Genomic DNA, 22719 nt, shown 5'->3' with positions numbered 1-22719 from the left:
GCGGCTGGTGGTAGGTGGTAATGCATTTCTTCTCCGCTGTAGTGCACGACTCAAAAAACAGTTTCACTTTTGACAATGACAGAAAAAAAAAATCTTAAGGCATTTTACTAGTTAATGTCTAGAATAATTAAAAATGTGACCTAGAAATGATAAATGCAAAGACTAGACAATGCAAACAGCAAAAACCGGAGAGTATATAACACAATTAGTATGGATAGATACGAAAAATCAAACAAGATGAAGGAAGAATGCTGAAAAAGTATACTAAGATTTCAGACAAGGTCAAAAAATGTGATTATGTGATTATATGATGTTTTCAAGGTTCATTTAACATTAATAAAAAGTTACATAAAATGTCAAAAATAAAATTACAATGCAAGTTATATATGGCAATACAAACTAAAAAAAGAAGCAGTGATACCAGCCAAAATAGGATTCAAGCAAAATCAAACTCAAAAAAAAAAAAAAAAAAAAAAGAGGTTGTTTTATTCAACAAATATTTACTAAGCACCTATCATATACCAGGCATTATGCTAGGGGCTGGGGCTACATGGTGGACGAACACAAAAACCTTCACGGGGCTTACATTCCAACGGGAAGAGATAGAGAATAAAATAATTTAGGAAAATGCATGAGTGATAAGAACTAAGGAGAAAAATAAAGAGGGGAAGACAGAGGACATCTAAGAAGAGAGGTGGTTGCAATATCACTGTAGTGTGTCCAGGAAAGTCCTCAATGAAAAAGTATCATTGAACAAAAACCAAAGGAGGTGAGGAAGTGGATCATAAATAACTATAAAAGAAAGGCATTCCAAATTGAGAGAATAGCAACAGCAAAGGCCTTGAAAAGAATGTGTCTTGGTGATCCAGAAAGGCTAGGAGGACAGTGAGACCAAAAGAGGGGCGTGAGGGGAGAGTGGTATGGGAGGTCACTGAAGAAGTAACAGGAGAGCTAAGCATGGTGGCATGGTGGCTCAAGTTTGTAATCCCAGAACTTTGGGAGGCTGAGGCAGGAGGCTCACTTGAGTACAGGAAATCAAAACTAGCCTGGGCAACACAGATAAATTCCGTCTCTACGATAAATTGAAAAAAAAAAAAAAAAAAAAAAACCCAGGCGTAGTAGCACACGCCTGTAGTCCCAGTTACTCGGGAGGCTGATGAGGTAGGAGGATTGCTTCACCTTAGGTCAGGGCTACAGTGAGCTCTGAGCATACCACTGCACTCCAGCTTTGTTGACAGAGGGAGACCTGTCTCTAAATAATAATAAAATAATTTGTTTAAAAAATAAAAAGAGAAATAATAGGAGGCCAGAGCATTTGGGGCTTGATGGACACTTCATGAGTAGAGATTTTGGATTTTATTCTGAGTTAAACAAGAAATTGGAGAGTGACATGATCTGACTTACATTTGAACAAAATCACCCTGGCTGATTTGTGTCGCCAAGTAGGGAGACCAGCTAAGGAAGTCAGTAAAATAACCCAAGAAGGCATGATGCAGACTTGGATAGGTGGTAGCAGTGAATGGAGATCATGAGAAAAGGTAACCCAGGAGCAATACTGACATTTGCAATGGAAGATTATGTGTAGGCTGTAAGAGAGATGGAAGAATTACAAGTGGCTCCAAGGTTTTTGTCCTAAACAACTGATTACAGTTGTTATTTACTGGGATAAAGAAGACAGAGGAAGTAGGAGTTGGGATGGGATGAAGATCAGGAGATCAAGTTTGAACATGTCAAGTTTGAGAAGTGTGTTACATATTTAAATGGATAGTTGAATATATGACCCTGGAGTTCAGATACAACTTCTGGTCTAGAAAGACAAATTTAGGAGTTATCAATGTAGAGAATACAGGGATGAGATAGACATGCAAATATTGCAGACATAAAACAGAAGTAGCCCAAGGAAGAACTCTAAGGACTATAATGTTTAGAAGTTGGGGGGATGAGAAGGAACTAGAAAAAGAGATTGAGGAAGCCAGTGGAGTACAACGTATGTGGCTAGTGAGATGGCAGGAAAGAGAAGTATGGCATCCTGGAAGTCAGGTAAACAAAGCATCTCCGGAATGACACAATGATAACAATCAAAAGCTCTTGGTAGGTCCATAAAGTGAGGACCAAGAACACTGACTATTGGACTATTAGATATACCAACGTCAGAGACACTGGTGAGACTGATAAGGGTTTTTTTTTTTTTTTTTTTGGCAGAACCCAAAAAAAGCAGAACCCTGTTTAAAGTGAGTTCAGGAGCAAAGGACAGGAGAGAAAATAGATAGTGACTATAGAAAACTCTTCCCAAAAGTTTAGCAGGCAATGGAAGGGGAGAAAGGCAGCAGAAGTCAAGAGAGGAGTTTTTGGTTTTTGTTTTATTTTTCTCTAATGGTAGGAATAACAGCATGTTAAGAAACACCCATTATTTTAACCACATTTGCTGATTATCATATGCTAAGCTAGTAATTTGAAATAAAACACCAATGCTTCAATTATGACTGGATATAACACACAAAAATTGAATTTTATATCTGAAGATGTGATAGCCAGCTATAAACATTCACACAAAACCTTGTTTCGGGATGGCAGGAAGTCCTTCCAAAGTAATTAACGGTACCTTTGTCTACATTATCTTGTATTTTACAGCCCTTTCTGCTTTTGCACAGAAGATAATTCCTTATCAAAAACTTCAGAAGCCAAAGTAAATTTATCCTAATACATAGACTAAACATAGTTTTATGACTAATACTGCTTCCAAAGGACCATAACTACAATGGCTACATTTTGTGCAAGACTTATACTGAAATGTTTGACTCAGGCCTCATTTTAAAAACTTTTTGTAAAAAATAAAGACTTTTGAAAGTGGGATGAACGTATTCATTCTTAAAAATTAATTTTAAACCCATCTAATTCCTTTCTGTGCTCATAATTTTAAAACTTCAATAATTTAATTTATTCCCCATATAATTGTGTTTTAAAACCTGATTTATCCAAATTAAGTTCCACAGGAGCCTTAATCATTGCTTATAGCTATTTGCCAATTCTTCATTAGATCAAATATTGTCACATTTAGCTATTATGTAATACAATAATAGCTTTTAAACTTTTCATAACATAGCTAATATTCTATCAAACATCACTATTTCAATAAGTAGTCTGTTTTTTAGTGTCTCTTAATTAACATCTGAGCACCATAATTACTTCCCTCAGATGTGCTGTTTTCTCTTAATTACGTATTTCTTAAATTATAACGATTACAATTTGTCCTGGCATATTGAAACAAACATTTCAAAATAATTTCTTAAATTGCCTATTATTCAATAGTAGTCAAATTCACCCTAAGTTAAAAGTAATGGCTATTCTTTCAGTGTAAACGATTACATATTTTGGCGGATCCATTATCCTAATTCTAATTCTGATAGGGATGAGTGTTTTCTGAATTGGATTTTCCTATTGTTTTTCACAGAACTGGAGAGTTACAGAAGTTTGTGTAAATCATTTCCATTTGTCTATTAGTCTCACAACTATTTCAGTCATCTTTTATTGAACATAACACTACCTTCGATAGTATTCCCCTAAACATTTGCCCCATCTTGATAGACTTTTTTTTTCAGCAATCTATTTTTTTCACAACCCCTTACTGTTTTACATGTCTTACTGGGGACTCTTCACCTATACTCTAAACAATGTCAGCAGCCCAAAGAAGAGAAACTGATTCTTGACACAAAATATATGGTCTCAGAATGTCACTCAAAACCCAAGTAGGGCAAGGCATAACTCTAATATTCCTACATTTTTTAAGACTTTGAAGCATCAAAAAATACTGTCTCTTGTTTCTAAGAAAAATAGCTTCTCCTCTACAAATCTTTTATGCTGCTCAAAAATTTTAAAGCATTCGATCCATGATAAAATGATGACAATACAGCTATTGACAGCAACAGGTAACCAGTGGCTGTAAAATATACAGTGCTTTCTCCAAGCTTGAATCAAACAGGATCTCACATATCTCAGATCTTGTTCTTGGTAGAAAGGAATAAAAGGAACTGAGAGAAATGCTCTTGGCTGGCACTGGCTGGGGTGTTGGAGGGATGAAGAGGTGTTAGCGAGAGGGATCCGGTATCTTTTTGTTTCTTTAAAACGCCGGCTTGACAGGAAACATAGGGAAAACTTACCCATAGAAATGGTGCATCCGCTGTGCAGGCCAAAAAGTAGATTCTCCCACCACTACTTAGAATAAAGAAACTTATAGTTCTCTTTCTCTCGTGTTTCTGGCCACAGTCATCTTTCTTCCCTTCTTCTGCATTCACTATTGTACTCTATTCCAATCACTTAATTTTCTTTCTCAAAACTCTGAATGCCATGAGTAAAAGCCCTTAGGAAGTTGCCCATGATTGTGTGCCAGTTCAGTTCAAAATCTATATAGACTCTTGGACCTGTTAAAACGAGAATGTGATTTGATTGACCTACTTTCTGTTTACCTTTTTAAAAAAATAATAATAAGAGGGATTGAGTGAATTTGAGGGTGAACTGAATTCTAATTCCAAATGCTGCAAATGTGATCTTGAGTTGCTTACTCTGCCAAATGGGGGTACAGAATTAGTTGAGGTGGTAGCAGCATTTAACATTTGACTGGGCAGAAATTATTGTATTTTCTATTTTTCAAGTCATTGCAGTTGGAGTAATTTCACCCACTCACTTATGCCACAAATATTTACTGAGCACCTACTATATGAACAATAAGTCTTTAGAGCCCAGTGGCTATATCCCATGAGGAGACCAGACTCCTTGAAGATACAGTCATGGAAACAACGGACACGCGATGTGAGTGCTGTGCCATCATGGATGAGATGATGTTTCCCTTGTTGTGGAAGGGGACAATGATGTGTTAGAGAAAGTTTCACAGACAAAGTAAAAGACAACAGGAATGCATGGGGCCAAAATCTACCACAAGAAGAGGAAAGGCTGAGCCAAAGGGAAGGAGCACACATGTGGAGATTCAACTAAAGCTGGACAGGTAGCCTGAGTTCAGGTTTTGAAGCACTTTGCATGCCCTGGTAAGAGTACCACATGACATCAAAACTCAAAAGAACCTATAGGTCCTTTCCCCTGATGAGTAGAAAAAACACAAAATTTTGTTCATTATTTTCTCAAAGTTTTCCATGGATGGGGACCCTGGCATACCTGTATTGTGTTGTTATTAAAGTCAATTGTAGAATTGCTTTCTGAGAATTACAGAAACACATTATGTAAAAGGAAAGTCCTAAGAATCCAGTTCCTTAAATCATTTCAATAGTCATTGCTATAAACTTGCAAAAAGTCTCTTAACATTGGACTTAGGCAATAATTTATGTCAAGTAAGTAATAACTATAAAGTGTTTATTGAACAGTATACATCTAGGCAAGAAAGTAGGCTGGTGAAGATTTCCTACTTTGATAGTAGATGGGTTTGTTACTATTTTTATGGTTCTGTGTGTGTGTGCACGCATGCGCGCGAGTGTTACATTTAATAGAGTGGAATGTTTCAGCTGTGTTTTTGATAAACTAACATATGTGTTTGGGACTTTTACGTGAATGAACAAGAACATATACAATTTGCAAAAAACTTTTCATTCTTTATTACTGAATACCAGATAAAGACCCAGTGAGGATTAATCAGTAGGAACTTAAACTTCAGTCTACAAATCCTAAGTAGGATTATATGTGCACATATTAGTATTTTCTCACTGAAATTGCATAGTCTGGCATATTGGATTGTAACAGACTGCAATAATCAAGCATAATTACTTCCACACAAAAAAGTCTATATCAATCTTTTCTTGATGACCTATTTTCAGTGCGTTTTCCCCAGTAGCTCAATCACCCAAACGCATCTCCAGCAAACTGTGTACTACAGTCTCAAAGCCTCACATTTTAAAACCCAGCACTCCCCATGTATTTAAGAGTGAGAACTCACTGCATAAAGATACACTTTCTCTGCCAGTAGAAGACCCAACCTGTGTTACCATAAAAGGGTTTATATGCCATTATCATTAGTAGAGAGACTATTTGGCTGAATAGTTTATCTTTGCTTGCCTGAATGCCATCAAGTCTAATACAACTTAGTCTCTTGTCATATTTGTAAAGATTGTAAGTGTTTTTCCCCCTCCAAATTGACAGATGCTATAGAATTCTAATTTTAAAATGTGAAGTAAAAGAGGATGTCTTGAAAAGCTCCTTCCAAATAGGGAAGTGAAATACTTTCTTATGGGCATTTTGCCATTTGGGGGGTGGGGAGGGGTTGGTATAACATTTTGAATAATTTATTGAGAAACATGGAAGCATCTTGTGTTTTCTTGATTTCTTATGCCAAGAATACTGAATAGTTAAAAAGTAATGAGAAGTTAGGAGAAAATAAGTTGGACTCACAGATAAGATGGAAGCATCATTGGTTACTTTCTTGTGGGATGGATGGTGCCCAGATGTGCTGTAATTTAATGGATTTAATAGCAACATACACTAGCCACTCTTGGCTAATTAAATGTGATTTCACTCTTTGTGCTTCTTTCACAGGGATCCATTTTTCAGACAGCATTGCATTTTCGTTCAAAATTCTCCAGAGTGACCAAGAATCATATGTATCCTAAATCATTCTTGGCAATTTTGGCACCAAGAGTCTACCTTTGTTGCAAAATAGCAGCTGCCACCATCAAAAATAAAGGCTCAAGTTGGGATAGACTTAACTGTGGAAATTATGTGACATTTTTCTAGTGGTAGGTGTTGAACAGAACATACAAGACGAGTGTTTTACCATGCACTTTTTGCTTATATCTTTTCCTACTTACCCAATTATTTCGAACGCGATAAAGTGGAATGCTGAGGAACCCTAAATGCATTTTAGAGTAGAGACAAAAACCAACAAACATTCATATTCAAGCTTCTCCTTAAGTAAATAATCTAAAATGAGTAATACAGAGTTATTTTTACGTTTCTTGAATGCAGCAAAAATGAAGGGGAGGGGCACAAAGGAGGCTCGTAATACTGAATGCAACTGCAAATGGTTCATCCATGTTCAAAAGGAAGAAGTGCTGCTCATATGCTCAGAGACTTTTTAAAAAAATGAATTCATGTATTTATTTTGTCTTTCCTTTTTCTGATTTTCACTGACTTAAAATCTCATCCAAATAGTCTAGCGTTTACATTATTATTCTCTTTTCTAGTATGCTCCCACCAGGGTACGATTCATATCTATAACCAGATTAACTCTGCAAAGACAAAAACAATTCATTTAGAAAGACCAAGGACAGTGTGGAGCACACAGCAAACATTCAACAAACATGTGCTGAACTGAGTTTCACTGCTCTAACTGGACCCAAATCCTTTGGAGAGGGCCGACAGTGTATTCAGGTCACAGGAAGAAGCAGCATTCTTTCTGTCCTTTCTTTATGTTGGAGGCAGGAAAATGTCAGGCTCCAAAATATCCCGGATATATGCTACAATTAAACATAATAATGTTTCCAAAGAATATAATCTTTTAACATTCAAAATAAAGCAGTATCAGTTTTTAGCAGCAGGAAAAAAATGCATATACACGAAATATACACATGCATTTGTGTACATATATACATTTATGTATATGCATTTTTATATATCCTTATTTAGGTGTGCATATAGATGCATATATGCACATATACATCTATATTTCCATATAACATACTTATATAAATGTATTTATATATATAAACCATTACATGTCATTTCCCCACCTGAAAGCCACCAAAGGAAACTTTACAGTAAGCAAACATTTCTATTGAAAATCGATTCAGTCATACTTTTAAAATAGACAAAAGTTTGGCATTCAACTTGTATACACATGTCTATGTTTTTTCATTATATAAGGAAAAAATATGCTTATATTTCAGTCTTGAAAACTGCCGCCTTCTCTCTTTCCTAAACTTAATGACTGATTAATTTACCAATTCATGTATCTTAATGTATCTTAAGAGCCATAGAGTAAACAATTCTATTGTATTTTTCATGAATTAAAGAAAAGACTGGCCAGGCACAGTGGCTCATGCCTGTAATCCAGCACTTTGGGAGGCCAAGGAGGGCGGATCACCTGAGGTTGGGAGTTAGAGGCCATCCTGATCAATATGGAGAAACTCCATCTCTATTAAAAATACAAAATTAGCCGGGCATGGTGGTACATACCTGTAATCCCAAATACTTGGGAGGCTGAGGCAGGAGAATCACTTGAACCCAGGAGGCGGAGGTTGCAGTGAGCCGAGCTTGCGCCATTACACTCCAGCCTGGGCAACAAGAGTGAAACTCCGTCTCAAAAACAACAACAAAAAATTGCTAAAGTCAATTTTTAAACAAATTCTGAGAAGTCTATTCTATGCATTATTTTCCATTATACTATTTTTATATAAAACACAAGTTGTAAGCAATTTACAAAGATGCTAGTTTATGGACATAAATATAACGGCCTTCAAGTAATCTGAACTTGTGGTTAAGAAAGCCTGTGTACTGGCAGAGTGTTGGCTGAAATGTCACAATAGTATATGTGTTCACTGTAAAAAGGACAAATACAAGGGTTTGAAAGGTGAATGAAGTAAGTAGTTTTGATATTGGCACTTGATAAGATTAACCCAAAATTATAAATATGCTCAAATCCATCCTTTAAAAAATGTTTGCTTGTTTTAGTTAAGTTGTGACTCTAATCTCTAAAAAAAATTAATCATTTTAAGCAGCACTATTTCCTCTTATTGCTACTCAAGGCACTGAGTTAATCCATTCAGAGAAAATGTCTAGAGTCAATTCCTGTCTTGTCTTAACAAATTTAGAGTTTCACCATTCAATAGACAAGCAGTTTTCAAGCAACCACCCTCTATTTCTCTCTCTTCTTTCTTCCCTCCAAGTCATCAACTTCTGTCGAATTATATGTATTTGCTGCCTTTTTGTTTCCTTCCTGGATATTTCTCTGATTCTATGTGTTCCATGCTACATCTTCACCTTCCCAGAGAAGACACTCCCTTAAGGATCACCAGTGACTCACTCCAGAGAGTGGCACAATGTCCTACCAATTATACCAATTACATTCATATCAAGTGAGATAATGTATCTGAAAGTGCTTGTTAAACATTAAAGAATTCTATAAAGAGAATGTTATTATCATACCCCAAATGACCCATAAATTTCCACTGTGACTGCCACCATGTAAGAGGCTTTTTTTGTGTGTGACGGAGTCTCGCTGTGTCACCCAGGCTGGAGTGCAGTGGTGCAGTCTTGGCTCACTGCAAGCTCTGCCTCCCAGGTTCACGCCATTCTCCTCCCTCAGCCTCCTGAGTAGCTGGGACTACAGGCACCCGCCACCACGCCCGGCTAATTTTTTGTATTTTTAGTAGAGACGGGGTTTCACCATGTTAGCCAGGATGATCTCGATCTCAAGACCTCGTGACCCGCCGCCTTGGCCTCCCAAAGTGCTGGGATTACAGGCGTGAGCCACCCCGCCTGGCCATAAGAGGCTTTTAACCAAGCTTCCTGATTTCCTGTCTCCCTCAGCTTCAATCCACCCTATGCTCTGATACCTGAGTTATCTCCCTAAAATAGAGAGATCTATTCCATTCATTTCACTGCTCAAAACCCTTTAATTTCCCATTGTATAATGAATAGATTTCAAACTCAGAACTCTTCAGTTGGCCACTGTAAATCCTACCTACCACTTGAGACCTTTTACTGTTATACTCCTCTCCCTACTGTTCCCTCCCTCCAATTACTACATTCTCACTTTCAGTCCATGTTTCTCTGCATACCAACCTTAATGCCTCTGATGCCCTCTGCTCCCATGGTGACCCCTGAAGCTCTATGCATTTATCCTGAATGGTCTATATCCAACCCAGTCTCCTACTAGAAACTTTCCAAGAGGTAAATTTAAGACTAAATATATCTCCACACAACTCATACTCTCATATGCCAGAAACTCCATCATGTAGGAGACTTACTTATGTATGTATCTTTCTATCTTGTAAAAGTTCAGCTGGCCATGAGAAGAACAGTCTCACTGGAGGAATATTTATCCCAAGGAAGATGCTCAATAATGATTTATTAAATTAATTGTACTTGCGTCATCATTAATAAGTATATTAAAGCAGTTATTTGAAACACCTAGAAAAGTTCATCATTAATTTTTAAATGGAGTTATTGGTGCTTTGTAAATAGAATAAAAAGAAATAGCCTAGACCTGATTAATAATTTCACAAAAAACACAAATTGCTAAAATGAAAAAGCAATAGCTAAATGTTAATATCTATTTCATAACAGTAAACAAAAAGCCAAGTTCTAACAAATTATGTATGGAGAAAGAAAATAAATAATGGAGAACGAGAACATGTATCATTGATGAAATGAATGATATTATGTGCCTGTGTCTGGATAAAGGTCACTTGGAGTCCCCATCTCAGAAGTTGGTTCATTTATCCTCCTACCTGCTGATAGACTTGAATCTTTGGACCCACTCCAAGACTGCCTGGCCTCCTGAAGTTTCCCTGGCTTTCAAAGACCATGAGGTCAACCACCACAGAGCATACTCCTCCTTCTAGGGTTACTCTGAAATTGAAACTGCCTTAAGAAGAGAGAGAGACGGGAAAATTTCCAGGACCTTTGTCTTGTGGCACTAGCTTTGTTTTAGGACAGCATAAAACCTGCCAGTATCTCCACCTTAAGAAAAATGAACTAAAATTAGTAGTGTCATGAAGTTGGCCTAGATTTGTGGTTTTAGTCCCAGGCTGTGCTCTATAATCACCTGGAGAGTTTTAAGAAAATGTCCATGTCTGGGCTCAGCACCCATACATTTTGAAGTACTTGATTTGATGCCTAGGCATCAGTATGATTTGAAAGTCTCCCAGGTGCGTAATCAGCTTGGGCTGCTATAACAAAATACCATTTACTGGGTTAACATAACAGACATTTATTTCTCACAGATCTGGAGGCTGGGAAGTTTAAGACTAAAAGGCCAGCAGATTTGACTTGTGGCAAGGGCTCTCTTTCTGGATTGCAGATGGCTGCCTTCTTGCTGTGTCTTTACATGGTGGATAGAGAGAGGACTCTGGTCTCTTTCTCTTCTTATGCACTAAACCCATCCATGACAGCTTCACCTTCATGACCTAATTACCCTGCAAAGGTCCTATCCCCAAATACGATCACATTGGCAGGTTAGGGCTTCAACATGAATTTTGGAGAGGACACAAACATTCAGTCCGTAACACTAAGTAAGTTCAAAAAACGCAGCCAGGATTGAGAATTATCAACCTAGAACAATGGTTGTCAGCGTTTTTGTGCACTAAAACACACATGACAATAATATCCCACATACTCCTCAAGGATATCCTTATGCTCCTTTGGGCAGATCATGATTTTACACAACTCTGTGTGGCAGCTGAGACAACACCGCCTTGACATATCCTATTCAAGAAAATGTGTCAGAATGCAAGTGGGTAAAAATTTAATAATATAAATAATTTTTAATCTGATAACAAAATGAATAAAAACCATTAGAAAATCTAGAAACTTCCTCATATCTGGCCAGCATGTTTTAAGCATGTAATCAAGACTCTGGTTATTACCATGATCTCTGCTTAAAGGGGTCATTTTAAAAATCAATATTTTATTTTATTCCTACTCAAGGTACTGAGTTAATCAGTTCAGAGAAAAGAGCTCATAGTGAGACCCATCCTTAGGTAAATACATTAGAGCTTTAGGATTCAAGAAATAAGCAGTTCAGACAGTGACAGTGAAAAAGTGGAAAATGTATCCAGTAAGTGCTAAAGGGGAAGGCAGAAAAAGAGGGTACAATGTTTCTCCAACAGCAGGAAGATATCTGTATTCTCATCATAGTTAGAATATTCTAACAGAAAATCCTTCTTTCTTACTAATGAATAAATTATTTCCAAATATCCAAGTACTATATTTCCAAGGAAACTTGTACAAAAATCTATCCCCCATTAGTGTACACATAAATTGACTTGTACTTATGGAATAAGACCAAAAAGTTCACATTAACTAGTACCCAGAATAACTGAGTTTACTTTAATATCTGTGGGCAAATATCAGAAGGGGGAAAAAAAAGACAACCAGCCCATTTTACCACACTGGAATATTTAGGCAGAAACATCTGTCAACTCGTACTTTAAAAATGATGTTAACTGGCCGGGCGCGGTAATCCCAGCACTTTGGGAGGCGGAGACGGGTGGATCACGAGGTCAGGAGATCGAGACCATCCTGGCTAACACGGTGAAACCCCGTCTCTACTAAATATTACAAAAAACTAGCCGGGCGAGGTGGCGGGTGCCTGTAGTCCCAGCTACTCGGGAGGCTGAGGCAGGAGAATGGCGTGAACCCGGGAGGCGGAGCTTGCAGTGAGCCGAGATCTGGCCACTGCACTCCAGCCTGGGCGACAGAGCAAGACTCCGTCTCAAAAAAAAAAAAAAAAAAAAAAAATGATGTTAACTACAAAGACCCCCAAATGATATTAACAAAGTAAAAATATTTTTAACTAATGGTTTCAAATAGCATAAATCGCTTCCCTATCAAACTTTTCATCAAGTGCTGAGCAAACTTAAGTTTATTTAATTATCTTAAACTCATGCCAAAAGAAAGTGAAGCTGAAAAGGAAATAGCAACAAAAAAAGAAAAAGAAAAGGAGGGATAAACGAATGAATGATAAAAGCAGGAAGGGAGGGAAGAAAAGAAGAAAGAGGAAGGGAGGAAAAATAGAAGGAAGGAAGGAAAGAAAAAAGGAAGGGAGGAAGGGAGGTTAGAAGAAAATAAAGCAAATATCCTAACAAAAGATTATCTCCTTTTTTTCTGCTTTTGACTCCTATGAAGATTTTTAACTGATCCCATGCCCCATTCCATTTGAATTCAACTCAGTTCAAGTATTTGCTATGTGCAGAGTTAAACTTGTGCAGCACATCACGTCTAGGATTAATGATAAAACTATTGACAAACTCCAAAAGCACATACAGCCACATGATGAAACTGCACTGCCCATCATTTGCCTGGTTTTCAAAACTGTTTTGTGCCACTATCTCTTATGGTCTTCTTGACTAGAGGAGACTTAAACCAATATGATAGCTTTTGGCTGACTGAAAATATAGTGTTCATGGGCTCAAGATACTTTATTTCTCATTACTGACCACCGTGCATCCCCCATTGCCCTCTCCTCCCCAACACCAGAGCAGCACAGGAGTATGCACTTAGACACATATAAAGTGGTACACTAGCTAACTTGATGTTCTGGTCGCCTGGGATGTATCCAAAACTCATTGGTGCCAACTCATCTAGAATTAAAAGCTCACTCAAGACTGCTTCTGTAAGTACACATTCAGTATCAATCACAGGAGCTTTATTTTCCATGTACAGATAGTGTTTGGATCTATGTGATGCTTCTACAGGCACTAATCACATTCATGACAGCTCCAGCCTCATAGAGGATGCTTATATGCTTATGTGTATTTCTGGGAGAATCAATGAAAGTGAAGTTTGCATACCAAAAGTGACATTAAAGATGGACAGGTCAAGGTGAATACTGGCCTTACTCCCAGACTGAGATCATAATCAAAAGAGGGAAAGACCAGTGAAAATTGGCCAGTCTCAACAACAAACAACTATTTTTTGTTCTAAAAAGCTTCATGGTACAATCTTTCTATAACCTTATACATTAAAGATTTATTGGCACCTACTATAAGTGCTAAGTTCAAGAATGCAATGTTGTTGAAGTTTTCATTGAATTCTTCAATGAATGAATTTAACAATGAATGAACGATGAATGTAGAATGGATTCTTTACCCCCAAATAATGTAGTCGAGTCGAGGAGACAGATAAATTGAAAAACAATACAGTGGATACCAGAACAAATTTTAGAAAATGTGCTATGGGAGCAGAGCACTCACTCCCGAACCAGCAGTTAATCTCTTCTGTTCAACCTCAGTCCATAAAGGCCACAAAATGGCCACTGAACTCTTTTCACCTATTGCTGCTCTACCAAAGGCCCCATCATGTTTCTGGATGTTTGCAGGCTAACAAAATACAAACCATAAATAACTCACATGCATGAACACTTCAAACAATTTTAATGACTTTAGAAATTTTTCTAGTTGAGTTGATGACTCCTCATGAGTCCTATCAATCATTATTTTACCAGCGTTTTTTTGTTGTTGCTCCAAAACAAGTGTCCAGATGGAGATGTTCCATGTCTGCACTGTCCCATGTGGTGGCCACGAGCCACACAGACTACTGAGCACTTGAAATGTGGATAGTGTGATTAGGGAACTGAATTGTTTTATTCTAATAAATTTTAAATTACGTAGCTACATCTGCCTAGTGGCTATGGTATTAAACAGGACATTTCTAAAACGTAAGTGTTTTAAGATTGTGCTATATGATACTTTTTCTTTCTTTTAATTTCTATACATTATGCTATACATGTCTCTGACAAATTGCAAACACAGAGAAAAATTGGTTTCCTTTTGTAACCTGAAGTTCCTTCTAGGAATGAATCTCAATAAGACAGTAAAAGTTGAAACACAGCTAAATATATATATATACACACACACACACACAAACACATAAACATATATATACACTTTTATGTATATGCATATATATATTTATATATATGTATGTATACACACATATATCTCTCTCTTGTTTAAATTGGCTCTGACTTTTACCATTGGAATTCTCAATGGAGCAGGAAGCATTTTAAATATTTGAGAGTTACCATATTCAACACATTAAGAGATATTTGGAAAAGACTTATTTTCAACTAGTTGTGAATAGAAAAAAGTATATTTAAAAGAAGATTTAAAGAAAATTTTCATTGTGGGATTGAATCAGATTAGCTGAGCTGTGAGCATCATGAGTTTTTAAGTCTCTCTGTATGTCGATGCATGGCTGAATTATTAGTGCCTAGCATGGTGCCTTGCAGATGTCAGGCAATTAGTGAACATCTAGAGAATGAGTAGTTAAAGTAGCATGGTTGGAATGATTCTGTATCTGGAGCACAGTGAATGCTACATGACCATATGCATTTGTGAAAACTTTCAAGATGGTAAAAATGTAAATTATGTCGTAATTTTCAAAAAAGGACAAAAAAGTACTACAAGAGTACATGGGCAAAATCACGAAAGGGATCCTCAGGAAAGCAAATGGCACTGTAAAACGTACCATCACATCACATGTAAGCAAGCTAGTGAATGCCAAACAGCAAACTGATCCTGGGAATGAAAAGAGGAAATGCCTCAGGCTCTGGAGTGGGAAGGAATACACAGGCTGAATCAGGATGTGTGATGTTAGGCAAGTTATCTGAGTTCTCTGTGCCGGGTTCCCTCATTTGTAAAAGGTGTAAGATGAAAACACCAATATCAAAGGGTTTTGAGGAGAATGAAATAAGAAAATGTACATAAAATGCACAGTGCTGAAACTGCACCTAGTAGACACTTGAGTAGATGGTAACTGAAAATGAAACACAGGCTCGTTTTCTTAATTATGCCTTCCTTTGAGATCTTCTGGTCCTGACTGAGGGGGTTCCATTTCCATGCAACAGTCTGAACGGTCAGCAAATGGGTGGTCAAGCAAAGTCTCTCATATTAGACAGTACTCAAATCTTTTCGGAGTTCAAGGTAATGAGAAAACGCAGCTCATGCTTCCAGAAAAACCTGAATTTTTGCCAGAAGCAAAATTTCCACAACATAAAATTTTAAGCAAGATCTCAAATCTCTAGTGCAGATATGAGAGTAGAAATGAATTCATCAATGAAATGATTTCTCCTGGCAGACTTCCCTGACTGGAAGCAACCACAGTATATGTAAAAAGGAGAGAGAAATGAAATAAAGAAAATTCCAACTCTGCAATCAAAAGGAATTAATTTTCTGAATAGAGACTAGTTATTATTTGGGCAAAAGGCACGAATATTTTTTATATGGGTTTACAATTTGTTTTCAGAGGATAAATACACCAAACTGAGAGTCACAACATATCGAATTTCACGGACTCTAAAACCAGCATAAATTAAGAAGTTAATTCTTGCGGCGGCGGAGTTGGGTATAATTTGTTGTTAATATGGCTCTTAAAGCAGTAAGACATGACTAAAAAGTTCAGAATCTGATTCATTACATATTTAATAATAATATTTAAACATTTGAACTTAGTGTACCTTGCAGCACTATAATTCACTTAATTCAAAGATGCTGAATTCTCTCATTAATTGGAAGAAATTATTCCTTAAAAGCTCTTAAAATATCTACCTCTCCACTATGACTCATAGTTAAGCCTCCTTACAGGAAAGCCACTGTGGTTTTTCCCATAAGATACACCTGTTCAGTGGGTCAAGAAAAATTTGTTTTGATTCATATATTCTGATAAGTTTTTTGTCTAGAAAGTTATTTCAAAGAAGCAGTTGGTCTATTATGCCCAGTTCAAAACATCAGGACATTTTAGATACAAAATGATCTGATCTGATCACTAAGACCTTCTTAATTGCTAATAATCAATATCTTAGTGAACTCTATAACTTGTTCCTGGATAAATGTAAGAACGGCAGCCTAATGTTCAAATTGTATTGAGCTGTCCTCCCGTACAGCAAGCCTCGGTCAGTTGACAGACCCTTACTGAGCACTTACTACATGTGTAATACCTCATTGGCTCCAAGAACACTGAAGATGAGGGGTAAATGCATCCACAAACACTGAAGTAGATGCTGAGTGAAAAATAATTGAAATGGAGCCTAACTTTTTCATTTGAAGATAATCTGCCTCACTTTTTCAAAACATGCTGCTCCAAGATCAAGATATTTATGTTGCCAATGCCTCCAGGTCAGCCTGTTGGCAACTACATAAAAGGCCAACTTTGTTAAAATGGTGAGGAATACAAAAGTAATCACCTTCTAGTCTCAACAAAAGTCATTTTGAGTTCCAATGCAAGCTTACGTTCAGTAGCACTACATAAGCTTGTGATAGTCTTTAAAAGTTAAATTCTTTACACTTAAATTTTACATCACCAAAGACGTAAAGAAAATATCCAAGAAACTGAAAACTATACAACCAAAAACAGGCTACAAATAATGCTTTACAGAGAAAAACCTTTGCAAATGGGGTTTATTTAGTATATTGACATAATGGAATATTACTCAGCCACAAAAAGGAATGAAGTACTGATACATGCTATAACATCGATGAAACTGAAAACATTATGCCAAGTGAACAAAGATAGACAGAAAAGGCCACAAGTTGCATGATTCTATTTATACAAAATGTCCATGACCGGCAAATTTATAGAGACAGAAAGTAGATTAGTGGTTGCTAAGAGCTGGGGTCATGGAGAATGGGGAATGGCTGCTAATGAACATGGGGTTTCTTTTTGGGGTTATGAAAACATTCTGGAATTAGATAGTGGTGATGGCTGCACAACTTCACAAATATACTAAAAACTACTGGACCATTTTAAAAAGATGAATTGTATAATGTGTGAATTTTATTTTATTTTTCCAAAAGGATCCACAACATGCTCTGGGCATGTGGTTTTGAAGACATACAAAGCAATACTCTCTGGTTTATTTCCTTGCTACTGTGATATTTACTTAAATAATTTAAGTACTAAGAGGACCTGGCTTCATTGTTAAAATAGATCTATAACAGAAATGTGAATTCAACAGGTGTGTGTTTGATGACCACAGTACTTTTTTAAAATGTCTTCCCCTCTCCAGAACTGACTATAAGGTTTTAGAATCATCGGGGACCAGAGATTCCTCTGCATGTTTTATGTGTCAACTGTGCATCACACCACCACTGAGCACTTTCATAAAGCCTTTGAAATTTAAATTCTGTCCGTGTGTGGGGGTCTATGGGCAATTATCACTATATTTGCAATGTAATTCTCATTTATTAGAACTTAAAAATGATTTCTGTCTGTAAAGGTTACTCGGCCAAGAGCAGCACCATCTATTGGATGAAAATGTACACTTAATATCTACTCTATTACGAACCACCTAAAATTTAAAAATTGGGAGCCTCTTAAAAGAATTAAATATGTGTACGTGCAAAGCCAAGCACAACACTTTGTAACTTTCAGGTTAATGCGTAAACCAATTAAATTCCATCGTGATGGAAAATCATGAACGAAAAAAAGCATTTATTTAATAAAATGCGAAAGTCCAATCTTGCACTTCTCGAAAATCATTGGAAAACTTGAGTCTGCATCGCAGGTAAAGGAAATGCTTAAACTGACTATTTGAGAATGCAATTTCGGTTTTAAATGTAACCTGGATGGTGTGGATGAAAAATGAAATCTATGAATAAGTGTATCAACCTGCAGCTCTCCTCTGACTTTGTCAGCACTGGCAAAACCTAGAGATTTTGATTGAACTTTTTCTTTTTTTTTTTTTTTAAGTAATTGCCCAGACTTGAATATGACTAAATTGAAAGTAATAAAAAACCCTGAAAACTCAGGTTGGTGCTTGTTCCTGTTACTACCTTTCAGATGTGTGTGTGTGTCTGCAATTCACATCAGACACGTGTACTTTTCATTTAAGCCCATCGTACCTGTAGCATAAAAATGAACAGCAAAAAAGACAGTACAGTACGCAGCCCCGCACCACAGTTGTATTTCTGGTCATTTATTTATCTTCGTATGTATATCTAAAAGGCTATTTCTACACTTTGCAAAAGAGGAGAGAAGAACGGTGGCGGCAAGGATCTGAGTAGCCCCAGCTGTCTCCTGGGGTCCGGGGCACTAATGCCGGCGGGCGGATGGAAGGGGCGAGGGCGAGGGGCGAGGAGGGGGCGCGCAAATCCCACGCAGCTGCCTGCACCGCGCGGCCGCCCGCTCCGTGGGAGCCCAGTGGCGGTCCCTTTTTCCCCCTGGCTAGATGGCGGCGGCGGCAAGTCGCGGACACGCTGAAATCCCCCCACCTGCATCCCACCGATCCCAGAGCTGAAACCCCACCGAGCTCTTCTCACTCACCCAGGCGGCAAACACAGAGGAGCTGAATGCAAGCGAGGAAGCGCTTTAGGATTCGCATTTCCAGACGGTCTGCGGCCCCTCGCCGTGCGGCTCCTCTGCTTCTCAGAGTAGAGAGGGAGGGGGCGCGAAGGAAATGTTCTTTCTTTCTTTTTTTTTTTTAAATCCTCCAGTATATAGATCGAAGTGAGATCGTGCGTGCGTGTGTGTGTTGCGTGTGTGTGTGTTTTGAATGTGGTATGTGTGTGTGAGAGAGAGAGAGAGACAGCGAGAGACAGCGAGAGACGGCGAGAGGAATAATCTGGAGAAAGCCGCGCGGCGGTGGGGCCCGGGGCCGCTAGCCTAGGCGCATGTCAGCCAGCGTGCGGGACTTCGCCTCCTTCGCCGGCTGCTGCGGCCGCGGTCTGAGCGCTCCGAGCGCAGCGAAGCCTGAGTGCCGGGTGCGCGCTCCAGCCGGGCTGTGCGCGCCGCGGCTCCTGGCGGGGGCGGGGGCGCAGGATCGCGCTGCTGGGAGCGTGCCGCGGACCCGGGGTCGCGCGGAGGGCGGAGGGACGCGGCTGCAGCTCTGGCCCCGGATCCCAGGGTAGCAATTCACACGCGGACAATCTTCCCCCTGTCCGCTGCCAGTGGTTTCGCTGCCCTGGAGTTAGAGGGATCCGCTGGGGTTTCCAGTGTTCGTAGAACATTGGAACTCCTTCATCACTTTGGAAGGGAAGGGAAGGGAAGGCCGAACCCCCATTGTCCCGCACAGCCAGAGGCTGACCTTTGAGTTTCACCTCTAGAAGTGTTTTTCATTTTATTGTTCTCTGAAGATGCTTAAGTGGGTCCAATCAGAATGTGGTGGGGGCGCCTGGGTACGTTGTTTCCCTCCCTTTTTTTCTTTCCATTTTCCTGATAAAGTAGTAGACCCCATTGCCTTTGGGAGAGTTGACTCCAAAAAATCTCCAGCCCTGATTGTGACCAGTCTGACCCTATCCTTTCCCTAAACCCCAACGAAACTGCCCTGCTGGGCACAGCTGTTTGGGGAACTTTCAACACGGGCGGTGGTCCTACCAAACCGAACCACACAAGTGCCTCCTCACACATGGTCCAAAGGGAAGATTTTTTATTACTTGATTGAAGGGTACGCAAAAAATATATATAATACATACCTTCTGCTGCCTTAGAGCTGGAAATATCACTCTGGTGTGATCGTTTCTTTAGTGGTGTTCAGAACTAGACTGTGAGCGCCTTGATGGCAGGGAGTTTGCCTTTATTACTATAACCCCAGATCCTAGCACAATGGCCTTAAAAAATAAATCAATAGGTGTTCCCTGAATGTTCGTTGAATTAATTTGAAGCCTAAAGGAAACAATGAGAAGGTAATTAGTGGTAGTCTCTACACTGAAAATTCATGAGATTTTCATTTATGTGATATCCTTTAACTATTAGTACATGTTTTTCCTATATAAGACCCACTTCAGAGCCTTTTAGGAGTCCCATCTAAAGCACGGAAAGCCAAATTGTGGAATTATCCCACGTATTCTTAGTAACAGTTTGATGTAGGTATCTGTACAGTGTGTACTTTCGTGTCCTGTTCCTGTCTCAAAAATAGTATTCTAGCTTTAAAATGTTTAAAGAAAACTTACTGCACGTAAAATTGGGTTCTGAATGTATTTCAAGTGTTACTATGAGTTCTTGCTAATATCCCAGCCTGTGAACACTTGGCTAAATGTGCAGAGCTAATGGCAGTTTGCTGTTGATTCAGGTATAGATTATAGTCATGTAATAACAGATTTTTGAAACCATTTAGTGTTTATTCAGAAACACGTATCAACATTAAGAAGCTGATCCTTGATTTTATTCTTCCCATGAACAGAAATAGAAATGCTACAACTTTTAGAAGAATTATGATGGGGATTGATGGCTGCTCATAAGAGTTTTCATATAGGAAGAAAATTTGGGGGCTTTTTTTTTTTTTTGCTAGCATTACAGGAAGTGTGCAGGTGTATAAACTCACTGTGCACAGAGAGTTCGGAGAAAGTGTTTATTTAATATTAGGAGTAAGCAGGAAAGGTTTCCTAGAGATGTATAGTTAAACAAGAAGGACTAGCAGGAAAAAAATCATGTCAAAGGCAGTGAGGACAGGAAGGAAAGAAGCAGATGTCATATGCTGTTATAAAAAAAAAACAGTGTGAATTACATTTGAGCAGACTGAGTGGGGTCAGACTGTGACAAACATTGATTTCCCAGTGGAGCAGCTTGTATGTGAAATACAACACAGGAGGGACCACAAAAGAAACTCCTAAGAACTTCCACTATTTAGGGGAAGCTTGGTTTGCTCAGGGGAATTATGGTGTTCCAGTAGGTTCCAGTTATCAAGGATACCCCACTATCCTGCAAGAATAATCCAACAACAACCACCATAATCCTGACTTTTCTCTTACTGGACCAAAAAATCACATCATTTGTCAATCTTTTGAATTAGATCACCAAACAACAGCACTGTTGAAATAAGTTTCCCTAGTAAAAAGGGAAGGGGAATATGTGGTTTCTGCTCATTTGGTTCTCATAGTTAATATTACTGTCATTCCCTGGAAAGGCACAAAAGCCACCTTGAGGGAGTAGTCATGTTGCTATTGAGGTTTGTGTGGGATTCAGGATAGAGGCCAATTCTGTGAGACTGAATGACAGCTGTGGGAAACTGACTGGAGGACCAGTGAATATGGTTCTGATGTTCCCGGGGAGGGATGATGGAGTAGGAGGTTGAGGTCCTTGGAATATAGGTCACTGTAACAGCCAAGGCGTGGGAGAAGAGAAGGCATCAGCAGAGCAGGAACATAAAAAATGTACTGTATCTCACAGTTTACAGTGTTACTGAGGTCATAGTCATTTCTGAGACGTGGTACTTGATTAATATGCATTAGCCATTGTGAGTTGAAGTTATAAACTTGCAAGACCACACACCTTCATTCAGAGTATACATATATATAAATTTATGTATACATGTATTCAGAGAGAATGTATGTAGAAAAAGAGAGACAGAACAGAAAGAGGCAGAGACAGAGACAAACAGAACCTATATCTAAAACATTAGCTTGGTGAACTAGATCCATTTTATCCTCACCTACATACCATCCTAGAGCATGTTTTAAATTCATATTCATGTATAAGCCAAATCTCTGGGAGTCTTATCACTCTCAATAAATATAATACACTATTTAATATGAACAGTTCAAACAAAGAGATGATAAGAGATTATACTAGTTGAACCTACAAGGAAAAGGAATATTTCTGGAGGTAGATAATGGTTGCATAGTGGAAGATCTGACAAAAATTTCAAAACTCAAGAGTTTTCTAAGAGAGAACAAATTTGAGGCCTTTTTTTTTTTTTTTTTTTTTTTGAGTGGAGTCTCGCTCTGTCGCCCAGGCTGGAGTGCAGTGGCCGGATCTCAGCTCACTGCAAGCTCCGCCTCCCGGGTTCACGCCATTCTCCTGCCTCAGCCTCCCGAGTAGCTGGGACTACAGGCGCCCGCCACCTCGCCCAGCTAGTTTTTTGTATTTTTTTAGTAGAGACGGGGTTTCACCGGGTTAGCCAGGATAGTCTCGATCTCCTGACGTCGTGATTCGCCCGTCTCGGCCTCCCAAAGTGCTGGGATTACAGGCTTGAGCCACCGCGCCCCGCCAAATTTGAGGCCTTTAAAATTTGTCCTTTACATTCAGTTTTTCATTTAATACAATTCTGTTGTGTGTGTTCATTAT

General features: G+C 38.5%; 1 protein-coding gene across 4 annotated transcripts in view; it reads right to left on the bottom strand.

Moving 5' to 3' along the window:
• Positions 1-19419, bottom strand: part of PTPRZ1 (protein tyrosine phosphatase receptor type Z1) — a 191542-nt gene extending 172123 nt beyond the window's left edge. For all 4 annotated transcript variants that reach the window (XM_007982731.3, XM_007982732.3, XM_007982733.3 and 1 more), the window contains exon 1: positions 18982-19419. In XM_007982731.3, the coding sequence (XP_007980922.3) occupies positions 18982-19039 (58 nt within the window). In that variant the 5' untranslated portion in view covers positions 19040-19419. The remainder of the gene's footprint in view (positions 1-18981) is intronic.
• Between the last annotated feature and the right edge of the window lie 3300 nt (positions 19420-22719).

The sequence above is a fragment of the Chlorocebus sabaeus genome, chromosome 21 (assembly GCF_047675955.1).
Source record: "Chlorocebus sabaeus isolate Y175 chromosome 21, mChlSab1.0.hap1, whole genome shotgun sequence".
NCBI lineage: Eukaryota > Metazoa > Chordata > Mammalia > Primates > Cercopithecidae > Chlorocebus > Chlorocebus sabaeus.
Note: the sequence above shows the minus strand (reverse complement) of the source record. Positions and strands in the feature narration are given on the sequence as shown.